Consider the following 14,724-nt stretch of genomic DNA (forward strand, 5'->3'; position numbering starts at 1 on the left):
GCTCCTTAAAACCTTCCTCTTTGACCAAAACTTTGGTTGCCTGTTCTAATGTATCCTAATATGACTGGGTGACACGCCTGTCAAGGTCCTTTGACATTTTATTATGTTAAAGGCGCTATATAAATGCAAGTTGTTTCAGTCCAGTTCTTAGTACAGCCACCAATTTGGTACTAGATTGATGATCTCACTCGGGCACCACAGGGTGAGGAAATGGGAAATTGTGCGATTGAAGGAGAGACCCTTTTTCTGAGGTTGGGATTGAAGTTGCATTGTTGGGGGAGTGTGGAGGGACCTATACCTGATCTGTGTGTCCATGCTGCTGATAGGGGCAGGGGAGGGGGGCGGAGATGTTGTGGGTTTAGAACCAAGGGACACAGCCTCAGAATAAGGGGCATGCCATTTAGGACTGGGATGAGAAGGAATTTCTTCACCGAGAAGATGGTGAATCTTTGGAATTCTCTACCCCAGCTGGCTGTGAAGGCTTGGTGATTGAGTCTGTTCGAGACAGAGATCAATAGATTTCTAGATCTTAAAGATGTCAAGGGATATGGGGATAGTGCAGGAAAATGGCATTGTGGTGAAAGATCAGCCATGATCTAGTGAATGGCGGAGCAGGCTCGAGGGGCCAAATGGCCTACTCCTGCTGCTATTTCCTATGTTCCTTCGTAGGGCTGTGTAGCTCAATACTAGGCGCAGGGGTCTGTGTCGCACCCGATCAAAATAAATACCCGTTTAACAAATAGGCATCATGGGTATCTCTCCGTTTCCTCTTCCCTTTATCTTGTGACCTTCAAAGTTTACATTCTACTGAAATTAGTCAGGCACACCCTTGCTGAGCGTGATTGTTGTTAATTCCTGCAGTTAGTTATTCTTGCTGTCTTTGTTTTCTTTCAAAACATTTTCCCCTTTGATTCTCTGCTTACTTTGTAGTGCTGCCTCCTGAAATAGAAATGATCAGGGTGCAGCACCCTCTTCTCCCCCCACCCAACAACTGGCTTGCAAAATTGGGGTTAAGGCTGGAAGCACAGAATCGGCAAACTGCAGTTCCAGTGTGCTGCACGTAGACCCTTGCTCTGTTCTAGGGAGCGCTACGTTCATTCTAGGCCAGCAGGCAGAATCAACAGAGGGCACATCTTCAGTCACCATGCACAGGCAACTCACTGTATTTCCTTGAGGGTCGTTGGGGAATGGTAGCAAGTGGACTGAGCTCAGTTTGTGAAGATGGCTAAAGTAGCGTAGCGTCCACTTCTGTATTGGCCTCAACCTAATATTGAGGATCGGCCAGAGACAGAATATTTTTGAAAACTCCTGTAGGTTACTTCGTGCTCCTGCAGTTGCCTTGCCACTGTCTATGCTTTGATTTCTAAACGTACACCCCCCCCACCCCCCCTCCACCCTCCACCCACCCCAATGGTGCAGAGCATGAGTGACCTCATGCGGTATAAAGGATGTCATTGGAAAATCTTGCTGTCCCGTTATTAAACAGTTTCTGCTACAAAGCGGTGGACATGGCACATGTTTGGCTTGGACAAAAAATCCTGTACTTTGTGCCTCAAGGACTCCCATGCACCTATTATCCTTGCCATGCAGCCAGGTGGCAAGTAACATTTGTACCACACAAGTGCCAGGCAATGACCATCCCCAACAAGAGGGAATCTAACTATCGTCACTTGACAGTGGCATTATCATCGCTAAATCCTCCACTATCAACATCCTGGGGTTCACTATTGACCAGAAACTGAACTGGACTAGCCATATAAATATTGTGGCTAAAAGAGCAGGTCAGAGGCTAGGAATCCTGCGACGAGTAACTCACCTCCTGACTCCCCAAAGCCTGTCCACCATCTACAAGGCACAAGTTGGGAGTGTGATGGGCCTCCAATTGCCATGACGAGTGCAGCTCCGACAACACTCAACAAGCTTGACACCATCCAGGACAAAGTAGCCTGTTTGATTGGTACCCCATCCACAAACATTCACTCCCTCCACCACTGACACAGAATGGCGGCAGTGTGTACCACCTACAAGATGCACTGCAGGAACTCACCAGGGCTCCTCAGACAGCACCTTTCAAACCTACGACCACTACCATCTAGAAGGACAAGGGCAACAGACACTTGGAAACACCACCCACAAGTTCCCCTCCAACCCACTCACCACCCTGACTTGGAAATATATCGCCGTTCCTTCACTGTTGCTGGGTCACAATCCTGGAACTCCCTAACAGCGCTGTGGGTGTACCTACACCATATGGACTCCAGCGGTTCAAGAAGGCAACTCACCGCCGCCTTCTCAAGGGCAATTAGGGATGAGCAACAAATGCTGGCCTAGCCAGCGATGCCCGCATCCCATGAATGAATAAAAAAAGCTCTCCCAGGTAATTACCCAGAAATATGACCTAACTCTGTGATTCATCCTTGGGATGAATCATTAAACAGAGCGTCTTCCTGTGGATATTCAAGAGCACGGAGTTCTGATGCCTCAGCCAATCCCTCAGTCAACACCAGCAAAGAAACTCAACAGCTAGTCATTCATTGCTTTGCTGTTTTTGTGGTGTTGCTGGCACAGAATTTCTGCCTATGTAATAGTGACTGTAGTCCCATAAAAAAATAAAGTTCATTGTCTGAAGCACTGAGTCATATGAAATGTGAGATGTAAATGGAAGTATTATTCCAGGGCAAGGGGGAGAGAAACAAATGAAAGGAAGGCTCCTCTCGAGCCTGATCTGTGTATAAATATGTTCCACAGTGAATTTCTTGGTTGTGAACAAGTCTCTCATAAAATAATGCACCCTCATGATTTCAGTGTCCAAATGACTACACCCACAGGCACTTAAATACCACGGATTTGGCTGTGCACAATGGCTATTTGTGTCCCTTTCTTTAGAAATCATCATGAGACAGGCAACAACAAGGCATTGCTCTGGCCCTCCAGCTGTAACAGGAGATCTCATTTTCCCGTGATTGTGAAGATTATATTTTTCCATTAATCGGGTTGAAGGGTTCTTGACACCTCAATCCATTTGTAAGTGACTCTGGGAGATACTAAATAAAGGGAGGAGTAGTTTGAGGCTGAGGGGTGGGTATAGGACAGACTTAGAGCAGAATGCTTAACCGTTCTCTGTTCGTGGTCCTCCATGTAACATTCCCCTATCTGACACTTCTTTGCCTATTCACAGAGCTGCAGCTAAAACCTAAGCACCTTCCGTACAAGCTCTGCCGGCAGTGGCCGGATCTCCTATACCGCTTCACCAAGTGCCCTGTTGATGACATTGTTCACGGTAAGTGCTGCACCGGTTGACAACTTTGGTGAGAATTTTGAGGGCGCCGTGGGCAAAGAGCGTTGACCTTAACAGCTCACTGTATTCTCCACTTCCATCTCTCTCCAGAATCCATCGTCTCCTCAGCCCATTTATATATAGTGTGCTTTGCTAATCCTGAAGGGTATCTCCACTCAGATCCTGACCAGAGTCCAAATGCCTCCACTTACAACAGAACTCAATGCACAAGTTTCTTCCATTCCCCCCAACCTACTTTCCTTAGCCCAAGGATACTGAGACCAATTGCAGCATAGCCGAGAATAGATACTGAGTGGGGAAAGGGGAACCCTGCTAAAGTAAATAAAACCTCATTGAAGCAGCACTTGATAATTTTATTCGAAGTTTGTGAATGATTGATTGAAACAGAAGAGTAAAGATATAATTTTTCCCTGGTTAATGTTGCACTCTGAGAGATGTCCGGGTGAAAGACATGGCAAGTGCCTGATTTGTTCTGTGGCCTGAGCAGCACTAACTGAATTCAGGCTGGGAGGCACTGCAATTGGTATTGGCACCCTTGTGCTCAGAAGGGGAGGCACCAGTGAAGGTACAAGGCTGGAAGGTGACCCCCAACCCCACACTGCATACCCCCCCCCTTTACTGGGTGTGTGGATATTGGCTGAGGACAGCCTCAGGCTCAGCTATGAGCTCCCCCTGACCTGCCTCCCATGGTTCAAAAGGCTAGATTTCACCTCATACATGAAAAATGTCCACCTGGGTGAATTGAAGATGCTGTGACAATGTCCATCGCTAGTTCAGTTTCTGTCCTAACAATATCTCCTATCTCTGACAGATGAACCGTCGTTGCAATTTCGGAAGAATGTCTTCTTTCCCAAAGGCAAGGAGTTACAGGTGGGTTCTGACACATCTAGTTGCTGTGATTTCATAGTTTCATTCACGATTGCAATGCCACATGAACTAGTGTTCAGTCAGGAACTCTTTAACGGTTTTGTGTGTGTGTGCACTTGTGTAATTCATAGCACCTTCTTCCTTCTGTTGGTCACCTTTAGTGCAAGTTATCCAACCTATTTGGAACCTGTAGCACTGTATGATTGGGTTAACCAAATCAACACTAATGCTCTGGAGGAAGAATTCCTCGAGTGTGTATGAGATGGGTTTCTGGACCAATACATTGAGCCAATTAGGGATCGGGTTATTTTGGATTAGCATTGTGTAATGAGAAAGGGCTAATTAATAACCTTGCTGTAAAAGAGCCTTTGGGAAATAGAGCCTTTAGATTCTGGAAAGGTTCCTGCAGACTGGAAAGTAGCAAATATAATCCCACTATTTAAGAAGGGAGAATGGAGAACTACAGATCTGTTAGCTTGACATCAGTAGTAGGGAAAATGTTAGAATCTATTATAAAGGATGTGATAACTGGACATTTAGAAAAGAATGCTAAAATTGGGCAGAGCCTGCATGGATTTATGAAAGGGAAATCATGCTTGACAAATTTGGAGTTTTATGAGCATATTTCTTGTATCATTGATAAAGGAGAACCAGTGGATGGTGGTGTATTTTGGTTTTCAGAAGGCCCCACACAAGAGGTTAGTAAATAAAATAGAGCTCATGGGATTGGGGGAAATATACTGACGTGGATTGAGAATTGATTAACAAACAGAAAGCAGAGTAGGAATAAACAGATCATTCTCAAGATGGCAGGCTTTTACTAGTGGGGTACTGCAAGGATCAGTGCTAGGTCCACAGCTGTTCACAATTTATATAAATGATTTGTTTGTGGGGACCAATTGTAATATTTCCAAATTTGCTAATAAATTGGGTAGGAACATAAATTGTGAGGTGGATGCAAGGAGGACTTGGACAGGCTAAGTCAGTGGGCTAGAACATGGTAGATGGAATATAATGTGAAGAAGTGTGAAGTTATTCACTTTGGCAGGGAAAAGCAAAGAATATTTCTGAAGTAGTGAGAAGTCACAAAGTGTGGGTGTTCAAAGGGACCTGGTGACTTTGTTCATGAGTCACTAAAGGCTAACAGGTAGGTGCAGCAAACAATTAGGGAAGCAAATAGTATGTTGGCCATCATTGCAAAGGGATTTAAATACAGGAGTAAAGATGTCTTGCAGTTGTATAGAGCCTTAGTGAGACCGCACCAGGAGTATTGTGTACAGTTTTGGTTCCTTATCTAAGGAGGGATATACTTTCCATAGAGGGAGTGCAACAGAGGTTCACCAGATTAATCCCTGGGATCGCAGGATTGTTTTGAGGGGCTGTATTCCCTAGGTTTTGAAGAATGAGGTGTGACCTCATTGAAAGTTACAAAATTCTTACGGGCGTGACAGGGTGGATGTTTTTTTTTATTCATTCACAGGATGTGGGCTTTGCTGGCTGGGCCAGCATTTATTGCCCATCCCTAGTTGCCCTTGAGAAGGTGGTGGTGAGCTGTCTTCTTGAACTGCTACAGTCCCTGTGGTGTAGGTACACCCATAGTGCTGTTAGGGAGGGAGTTCCAGGATTTTGACCCAGCGGCAGTGAAGGAACGGCCGATATATTTCCAAGTCAGGATGATGAATGACTTGTAGGGGAACTGCCAGGTGGTGGTGTTCCCATCTATCTGCTGCCCTTGCCCTTATAGGTGGTAGTGGTTGTGTAGATAAGATGTTTCCCCTGGCTGTTGAGTCTAAAACCAGGGGACATAATTTCAGGATAAGAGGCAGGCCTGAAATGAGGACAAATTTCTTCATTCAGAGGGTGGCGAATCTTTGGAATTCTCTACCCGGAGGGCTGTGGAGGCTCAGTCATTGAGCATGTTCAAAGCAGAAATCGATAGATTCCTGGAGACCAGTGACATCGAGGGATTATGGAGATAGCACGGGAAAGTGGTGTTAGGGTAGATGATCAGCCATGATCAAATTGAATGACGGAGCAGGCTCGATGGGCTGAATGGCCTACTGCTGTTCCCATTTTCCTCTCAGTATACCGCTAGCTTAAGACCACCTGCTCCTGTAAGATGAACATAGGGAATTATTTTCCTGAGGTTAGACTCTTTGTTTAAACATTTGGCTCTTCACATTAGACACTGGAGATGAGCAAAATTAAGATCAAAAATAGAATGTATCTCAGGGGAGATGGCCATGAATATTACACTCTCTAAGAAAGCAATAATCTTTTTTACTTTGTACTGGCTGAAGGCCATTTACACTATTGGCTTTCGGGTAAGCCATGTTGGCCTCAATACTAAGTGTTAATATGATTGCTTGTTATCCACAGAATTTTTCACAATGTTCTGCATTTTAAAAAATGTTCCCTTTTTCTCCTCCACTAACGTTTTCCTGATTTAAAACAGATTGAGTAGTGAACGTTTATTTGTTTTGATTTATTTCAGATCGAGGATGAGGGCATCCTCCGATTGTTGTACGAAGAGGCCAAATTTAATATCCTGGAGGGCCGGTACCCTTACGACATGGAGGATTGCCTCAGACTGGGTGCCCTCGCTTGTCGAATTGAGCTCGGCGCCTTTGATCAGGATCAGCACAGTCCGGCTTTCATCAGGTGAGGGTAGTATCGATGCCAAGGCAGTGGGCGAATTATAGACAGATCCTGTCTGACCGAAATGGAAGCATTTGAAGTGGTGGGGGCTAAACTTGCCACTGAATGGCCGACGCTTAATGAACAAAAGCCAATGTCATTACGATTGCCAGCGTGCTTTCCTTTAAATTGCAGTGGGAGGGGAAACATTAAAGAAAAATTATTGCATCAAAGACACTGTGCCAGCACACTGTGCATGCTTGCATCAGGAAGAGATTAGTGAATTTTACAGCACAGGAGGAGGCCATTTGGCCCATCATGCCTGTGCTGGCTATGAGCTGTCCACTTCACATCGTTCTCCTATCAGCACCGTACGTTTTTTTAAAGTCACCTGGTTAATTGTTGTTTGAAATACCTTGCTGTACGGGCATTGGTTGCCGTGTTTCCTACATTACAGTGAATAGATCTCTAAAAAAAGTACTCCAGTGGCTGTAAGATGTCCTGAGGTGGTGAAAGATGTTATATTTAATTGAAAGTTTGATCATTGCTTTCTCCTATCCCTTTCTAAATGTTTCATTTTCAGATAATTATTCTCTCCCTTTTAAAAGCTGCTGTGAATTCCATGTCCCAACAGCCTTGCGTTTTTAAAAAAAAAGTTCCTATAGCCTGACGATTAAAGGGAGAGGTTGTGATCTCTCTATGTCCTTGAGTTACAAACCCACTGAGCAGTGAAATTCTTTCCCCATTCGTTTCATCAAAGCCACTCATCGTTTGAAAGACCTCCTCTTGATTTTGTTCTAATAGGAAGAGACAGTCTCTCTGAACTCAGCCATTTTTTTTCTTTCTTTCATGGGATGTGGGTGTTGTTGGCAAGGCCAGCATCTGTTGCCCAACCCTAATTGCCCTTGAACTGAGGGGCTTGCTCGGCCATTTCAGAGGGCAGTTAAGAGTTAACCACATTGCTGTGGGCCTGGAGTCACGTGGCCCAGACCGGGTAAGGATGGCAGATTCCCTAAAGGGCATTAGTGAACCAAGTGGGTTTTTACGACAATCGATGATAGTTTCATGGTCACCGTTACTGAGACTAACTTTATATTCCAGATTTATTACTTGAATTCATATTCCTCCAGCTGCCATGTTGTCAAAGCACTAACCTGGGCCTCTGGATTACTAATCCAGTGCCATCATCACTACGCTACCGTCTTCCCCCGAGTATAACCATTGATCCTCTTCCTTTTTTTTTATTGATGTCACCACACTGTACAGCAGAACTGCCTCAGGAGTGAAGCTTCAGCTGTCTGGTGCTGTTGTACACTCTGTGTGTCACCAGTCAGGATTCGATGACTGTGAAAGCTTCTCTGGATGCATTTGGCTCCTTCTGGGGCCAGATGAGAGTGGGCCTAGCCCACTCTTTCATCTAAGGACAGATTGAATGAGAAGGTCATGTTTGAACCATGGGTTATGCTCTGCTGCTGCTGATTACTGCCTGATATTGGTCTAACTCCACTGCAACCTGCTATATTTGGAGGCCCTGCACTGAGCAGTTGATGTTGAATGAGGAGGCGACACTGAAGCAGTGGACAATCCTGGGCCAATTGCAGCAATGGCTGGGAGGAGAAAACTCCGCACACAGCAGGGCTAAACCTCGAAATGGGCTTCTTGCTTACACTGAGCTTCAGTCCTGGCCTGTGCTGAGTTTGTGGATCCTGGCAGATACTACAATTGGATTTGATGCTTGTGGGTTAAGGGAGTTGAGGTGGGAGGAGTGTTTAGGTGATGGATTCTGTCTGCATATTGCACAAGAGCAGAAATCTAGGCTGACTTCTGAGGCCATTTGTAGCATCTCAACTGCTGCACTGGCTAGGATCAGCCCAATTCGGTGAACTGTCCTGGGAACTTGCTGCTCTCTATAGTTCAGTACCACACTTGGAAGCGTATTTACATTATTCCTTCATTATCAACTCCACTCCCTGTGTAGAGAACTCAGATGTTTTAGCACAAGATACTGTAAGGTAAATTGACCAACTACATGTTCTGCTCGAGTGAAACTCCCTGCTGGTATCGGTGAAGCTTTTTGTACATTAACTACTGTTGCATTGCTGACTGAACCATTAACCGAGTTTGCACACATCCCCCTGCCCCAAAAAGCTTGGGTTAACCTGTTGTGTGAAATGTTTTTAGGGAGAAACTTGACTCGTTCCTTCCCACTCATCTGTGCAAAAAGCATGGCGGGTTCCTGGCAGCGTTCCGGCCCCGTGGAGCTAAGCAGCACGGCTATGAAGAGGGTCTCCTGGAGTCCTTCAGGCAGCTGGTGGATGATGCAGCACGTGAGGAGTCCGAGGCACTGAAGCTACACTACAGGGCTTATCTGGAAAAGTGTCATCTGCTGCTGTACTATGGGTAAGGTATGGGGACGCGTGGTTGAGAGAGGAGTGGGTGGTGTCCTAATCCTTTCAAATTCTGATGATAGAAACTAGGAGCAGGAGTAGGCCATTCGGCCCTTCGAGCCTGCTCCGCCATTCATTATGATCATGGCTGATCATCCAGCTCAGTAGCCTGCTCCCACTTTCTCCCCATACCCTTTTGACCTCTTTTGCCCCAAGAGCTATATCTAACTCCTCCTTGAAAGCATACAATGTTTTGCCCTCAACTACTTTCTGTGGTAACGAATTCCAAAGGTTCACCACTCTCTGGGTGAAGAAATTTATCCACATCTCAGTCCTAAATGGTCTACCCCATAGCCTCAGACTGTGACCCCTGGCTCTGGACTCCCCCACCATCGGGAACATCCTTCCTACATCTACCCTGTCTAGTCCTGTTAGAATTTTATAGGTTTCTATGAGATTCCCCCCTCGTTCTTCTGAACTCCAGCGAATATAATCCTAATCGATTCAATCACTCCTCATATGTCAGTCCTGCCATCCCAGGAATCAGTCGGGACAGGTTGCACAGACAATGTGTGTAATCCCTTGAATTTGGAGGATTGGCCTGCCAACCTTCACTGTCTCATCTTGCAAAGGAAGACTGTCGACCTTATAAGGATTTGCCCCACTCCTGGTATATGGAGACTCTGTAGCTGCAGCACCTTCAGTAGAAAAAAGGCAGAGAATCTTTCCTCATTTGAAAAATGAGGTTGCGCTAAAGTTGCTGATGTTGCCATCTCATCTTAGTGCAGTGCAGTGTGTGCAGAAAGTTATGTATCATGGCGACGCGGAATGTTGTGTGTGCGTGCATACATACGTTCGTACATACACAGGACACAGCAGGGAAGAAAACAGCAAGGAAATTGGCACAGTCGTTGAAGGGTTGTGAATTTTGAGCAATCTGTCAATCCTGTTGCTTCCACAGTCCATGAACTCTCTTGAGAGCAGTCACTAAAGGATGTAACAGAAAGCCAGTGATTGGCAAAGGCTCAGATGGAGTTCACCCAGTACCCTGATCAGCCCCATATGGCATTTTACTGTGTGTTACCCACCCATTTCACCCCGAGGAAGAAGTTCTGCCTCCTGTCATTTATTGAGGAGATCATGAGGAAAAGTTGAGTAAAATCCTGGCATACTCACCATGGCTAGTTGGACTTTCTTTCTTACACTTTTAGTTTTACCTTCCTTAAGGGTCATATGAGCGTACACACCAATGAGGAGCAGGAATAGGCTATTCAGCCCCTCGAGCCTGCTCTGCCGCTCAACAAGATCATGGCTGATCGGACTGTGGCCTCAGCTCCACACTCTGCTACCCACCCGCCCATATAACCTTTGACTCATTTAATCATATTCACTGACCCAGCCTCCACCGCTCTCTGGGGAAAAGTGTTCCAAAGATTCACGACACTCTGAGAGAAAAAATTTCTTCTTCTCCTCCGTCTTAAATGAGAGACACCTTATTTTTAAACTATGTCCCCTAAACTAAACTCGTTTGAATCTGAACTAGCATCGCTAGCCTTTTGTTAAGGGTCACCGTGCTGCGCAGGTCCTTGTAGGGAGTCCTTTGCCGGAAACTCCACCGTGCTGTGTTGTGGAATAATGGGACGGAAGCTTCTGCCCACAGCTCGGTCTGTGGCAAGATTGGGGAAGTTGCCAGGACAGCCTTTCGATTCCCCCAGGAGAAGAGATTACACAAACCAGGTTTGTAACCTCTGGAATGTGGAGGGTTAAGAGCTGATTTGATTTGAGGTTTGTTTCAAGGAATTGATATGGTGGGGAGAAACTTTATTCAGCAGGACAAGGAGACATTGCCTTCGGGTCAGAGTCAGGACATTCAGGAACCTCCCAATGGACTTATTAGTGAAAACCTTATTTCATGCCCCTACTTTGGATCCTGCCACTGTGTAAATGTCTCTATGTCAAACCCTTTCGTCAGTTTTTAATGGTCACCCGTCTGCTTTCTCCTCTTTATAGAGAAAAGAACCCCAACCTGCAATCTTGCCTGATTGTTGAGTGTTCTCAGCTCTGGCATCGTCCTTGTAAATCTTCACGCTCTTTGCCTCTTGTGGTTTCAGCTCTGCACTGTTCACAGGGGAGATTGACAAACCCGTGCAGAGCTTTCTGCACCGGAATGGGCGGAAGATGGTAACCATAGCGATCAGCCTGGATGGCGTGTCTGTCATGGACAGTAAGGAGAAGGTAATGTTTAATGTTATTTGAGCAGTTTTAATTGTCGTCTTGCTGTTTGGAGAACAAAATGGGTGTATGGTGTTACTTCAGATGTTACTTCATTTGTCTCAGTGTCATGTGATCAAATCCACCTCGGGCACATGTCCCTTATAACAATTAAGTAATCACTCTGTCAGCAAGAATATAGGCAGTGTGAGAAATTCAAATCCTGCGTTGTTGCACTGCCAATACTGTTGAGAGGTTGGAATTGAGGCATGGTTCTGGAAAAGTGTCGAATGTGTTTTACACTAGCTAGATGGTGCTGTACATGGCCCTGGAAGTGTTTGATGGGGGCAGTGTAGAGGAGCTTTACTCTGTATCTAACCCTGTGCTGTACCTGTCCTGGAAGTGTTTGATGGGGACAGTGTAGAGGGAGCTTTACTCTGTATCTAACCCCGTGCTGTACCTGCCCTGGGAGTGTTTGACGGGGACAGTGTAGAGGGAGCTTTACTCTGTATCTAACCCCGTGCTGTACCTGTCCTGGGAGTGTTTGATGGGGACAGTGTAGAGGGAGCTTTACTCTGTATCTAACCCCGTGCTGTACATGGCCCTGGAAGTGTTTGATGGGGGCAGTGTAGAGGAGCTTTACTCTGTATCTAACCCTGTGCTGTACCTGTCCTGGAAGTGTTTGATGGGGACAGTGTAGAGGAGCTTTACTCTGTGTCTAACCCCGTGCTGTACCTGTCCTGGGAGTGTTTGATGGGGATAGTGTAGAGGGAGCTTTACTCTGTATCTAACCCTGTGCTGTACCTGTCCTGGAAGTGTTTGATGGGGAAGGTGTAGAGGGAGCTTTACTCTGTGTCTAACCCCGTGCTGTACCTGTCCTGGGAGTGTTTGATGGGGATAGTGTAGAGGAACTTTACCCATCCTTCCCGTGCCAACCCTATGGAAAAGGATATAATTTCTGGTGTAACCCATTGCCTAATAAGAGGCTGATAGTAAAACTGGACAGGTCATATGGTGGAGCGCAGTGACATATGTTAAAGCAGCAGCTCACACCCAGGTCCCACTTACGTTAAAATTTCTCAAGCGCACCATATTTTTTGGCCCAGTGGTGGGTCACATTGCCCTGTGTAAAGCTGTGCAAACCACAAAGGTCCTTGGTTTGATGCTGTTACGTTTGCTGAGTTGGTTCATAGTTGGAGCAGCAGTTGAATGCTACAGACCAATTCGGCACCCACAGCCTACTGGCAGGGGGTGGAATTCGGTCGTAAATCGTGCTTCGGACCTATATTCAGCGACCTCTGCCGAAGTATGGATGCGCGGTTAGAAATGCTTGGCTGTGCTTCAGCTAAATGTTGCTCCGGCACTCACTATCCAGGTTTCTGTTTGCACAGTGGCTAGTGGAGGCAACCTGGTGTTAATGGAGCTGTGGCCAGTGAAAATTGGTGCCTTCGGATGAGGAAAGAAAATTGAGGGGGGTTACTTTCTGGAGTGGTCCTGAGGTTAATACAAGCGTAAGAGTTAAATCGTACTTATCACCATTCAGAGGGCAATTGATACCAAGTCTTCACTTCCACTCTTTCAGTGCGTGCTCTTGACTCTGTGTTTTCACGAGCTATCGTGGGAGTACACATCCTCGGAGGAAGAGGACACCGATGACATCTTGTGGCTGGAATTTGATGGAGAGGAGGGAGGTGCTGTCGTGAACAAGCTTTTGAAGATCTACTCCAAACAGGTACCAAAGAGATGACCCCATTGTCGGTTTGGAATTTGCTACCACAAGGAGTAGTTGAGGCAAACGTGCACTTAAGGGGGAAGCTGGATAAACATGAGGGGAGAAAAGAATAGAAGGATATGTTTATGGGGTTTGATGTAGAGGGGGTGGGAAGAGACTAGTGTGGAGCATAAACACTGGACTGAATGGACTGTGTCTGAGCTGAGTGTTCCGTATAAAGTCCCTGCGTTGAGGATAACGTACAAGGAGCTTGGTTCAGTTCTGTCGGGGGCCAAAACCCAAAAATGTTGATAGAGGCAGAATTGAAATAATTACATCTCCATTCTGCAACCAGATGAGAGTAAAAATAATTTACTTTCCTATATATTTAAGCATTGCTTTCTGACCCCTACACACTCCCCGCTCACCATCTGTCTGGCTTTTGAACCTGATGATTCTGTCTCCTTCTGAGACAACCTGTCGGTCCTGCTCCCTACCTGCTGTGTGTTTGCATCATTTTCTGTTTCCAGTTCAGAGATTTCCAGCAGCGATCGTAATATGATCAGTAGAGCCCCCATTGTCTCTTTTTTTTTGCCTACTCTGTCCTACCGTGTATTAGCATATTAGAGAGGGATGATCTAAGTTCAGGGAAACCAGGATGTAGAAGCGGTTTGGGTTGAAATGAGGAATGATAAAGGCGAGGAGTCACTTGTGGGAGCGCTATACAGTCCCCCTAACTGTAACTACACTGTAGTACTGAGTGTAAAAGAAGATATAATGGGAGCTCGCCAGAAAGGTACAGCAATAATCATGGGGGATTTTAATCTACATACGGACTGGAAAAATCACATGGGCAAAGGTAGCGTAGATGTGGAGTTCAGAATGTTCTCAGGATAGTTTCTTAGAGCAGCACGTTCTGGAGCCAACTAGAGAGCAGGCTATACTAGACCTGGTATTGAGCAACGAGATGGGATTAATTGATAACCTCCTAGTGAAGGCACCCCCAGGTAGCAGCGATCATAATATGATTGAATTTTACACTCATTTTGAGGGAGAAATGAGTGCATCCAAGACTAGTATTTTAAAATTAAATAGGGGCAATTATGAGGGCATGAAAGCAGAGCTAGCTAAAGTGAACTGGCAAATGAGGCTAAGGGATAGGTCAATAGAGGTTGAGTGGCAGACATTTAAAGGGATATTTCAGAATACACAGAATATATACATTCCAACGAGGAAAAAATTCCAAGGGGTGAGCCCACCATCCGTGGTTAACTAAAAAAGTTAAAGACAGTATCAAACTTAAAGAAAAAGCACATAATTGTGCAAATATGGGGGGCAGGCCAGAAGATTGGAAAGAATATAAAGAACAGCAAAGAATGACAAAAAGATTAATAAGGAGGGAAAAATTAGAATATGAGAGCAAGCTAGCTAATAATATAAAAATGGATAGTAAGAGTTTCTATAGATATTTAAATAAGAAAAGAGCTAACAAAGTGAGCGTTGGTCCTATAGAGAGTGTGTCTGGGGAATTGATGATGAAAAGTAGGGAGGTGGTGGATGAACTAAACAGGTATTTTGCTTCGGCCTTCACTATAGAGGACACAAGTAACATG

General features: G+C 45.5%; 1 protein-coding gene across 1 annotated transcript in view; it reads left to right on the forward strand.

Moving 5' to 3' along the window:
• frmd8 (FERM domain containing 8) overlaps positions 1-14,724 on the forward strand; it is a 41,411-nt gene that overhangs the window by 12,048 nt on the left and 14,639 nt on the right. The window contains exons 4-9 of the mRNA XM_078532949.1: positions 3,179-3,280; positions 4,110-4,168; positions 6,660-6,826; positions 8,984-9,202; positions 11,301-11,424; positions 12,983-13,132. Of these exons, the coding sequence (XP_078389075.1) occupies positions 3,179-3,280; positions 4,110-4,168; positions 6,660-6,826; positions 8,984-9,202; positions 11,301-11,424; positions 12,983-13,132 (821 nt within the window). The remainder of the gene's footprint in view (positions 1-3,178; positions 3,281-4,109; positions 4,169-6,659; positions 6,827-8,983; positions 9,203-11,300; positions 11,425-12,982; positions 13,133-14,724) is intronic.

This window comes from Cetorhinus maximus, chromosome 31, assembly GCF_964194155.1.
Source record: "Cetorhinus maximus chromosome 31, sCetMax3.hap1.1, whole genome shotgun sequence".
NCBI lineage: Eukaryota > Metazoa > Chordata > Chondrichthyes > Lamniformes > Cetorhinidae > Cetorhinus > Cetorhinus maximus.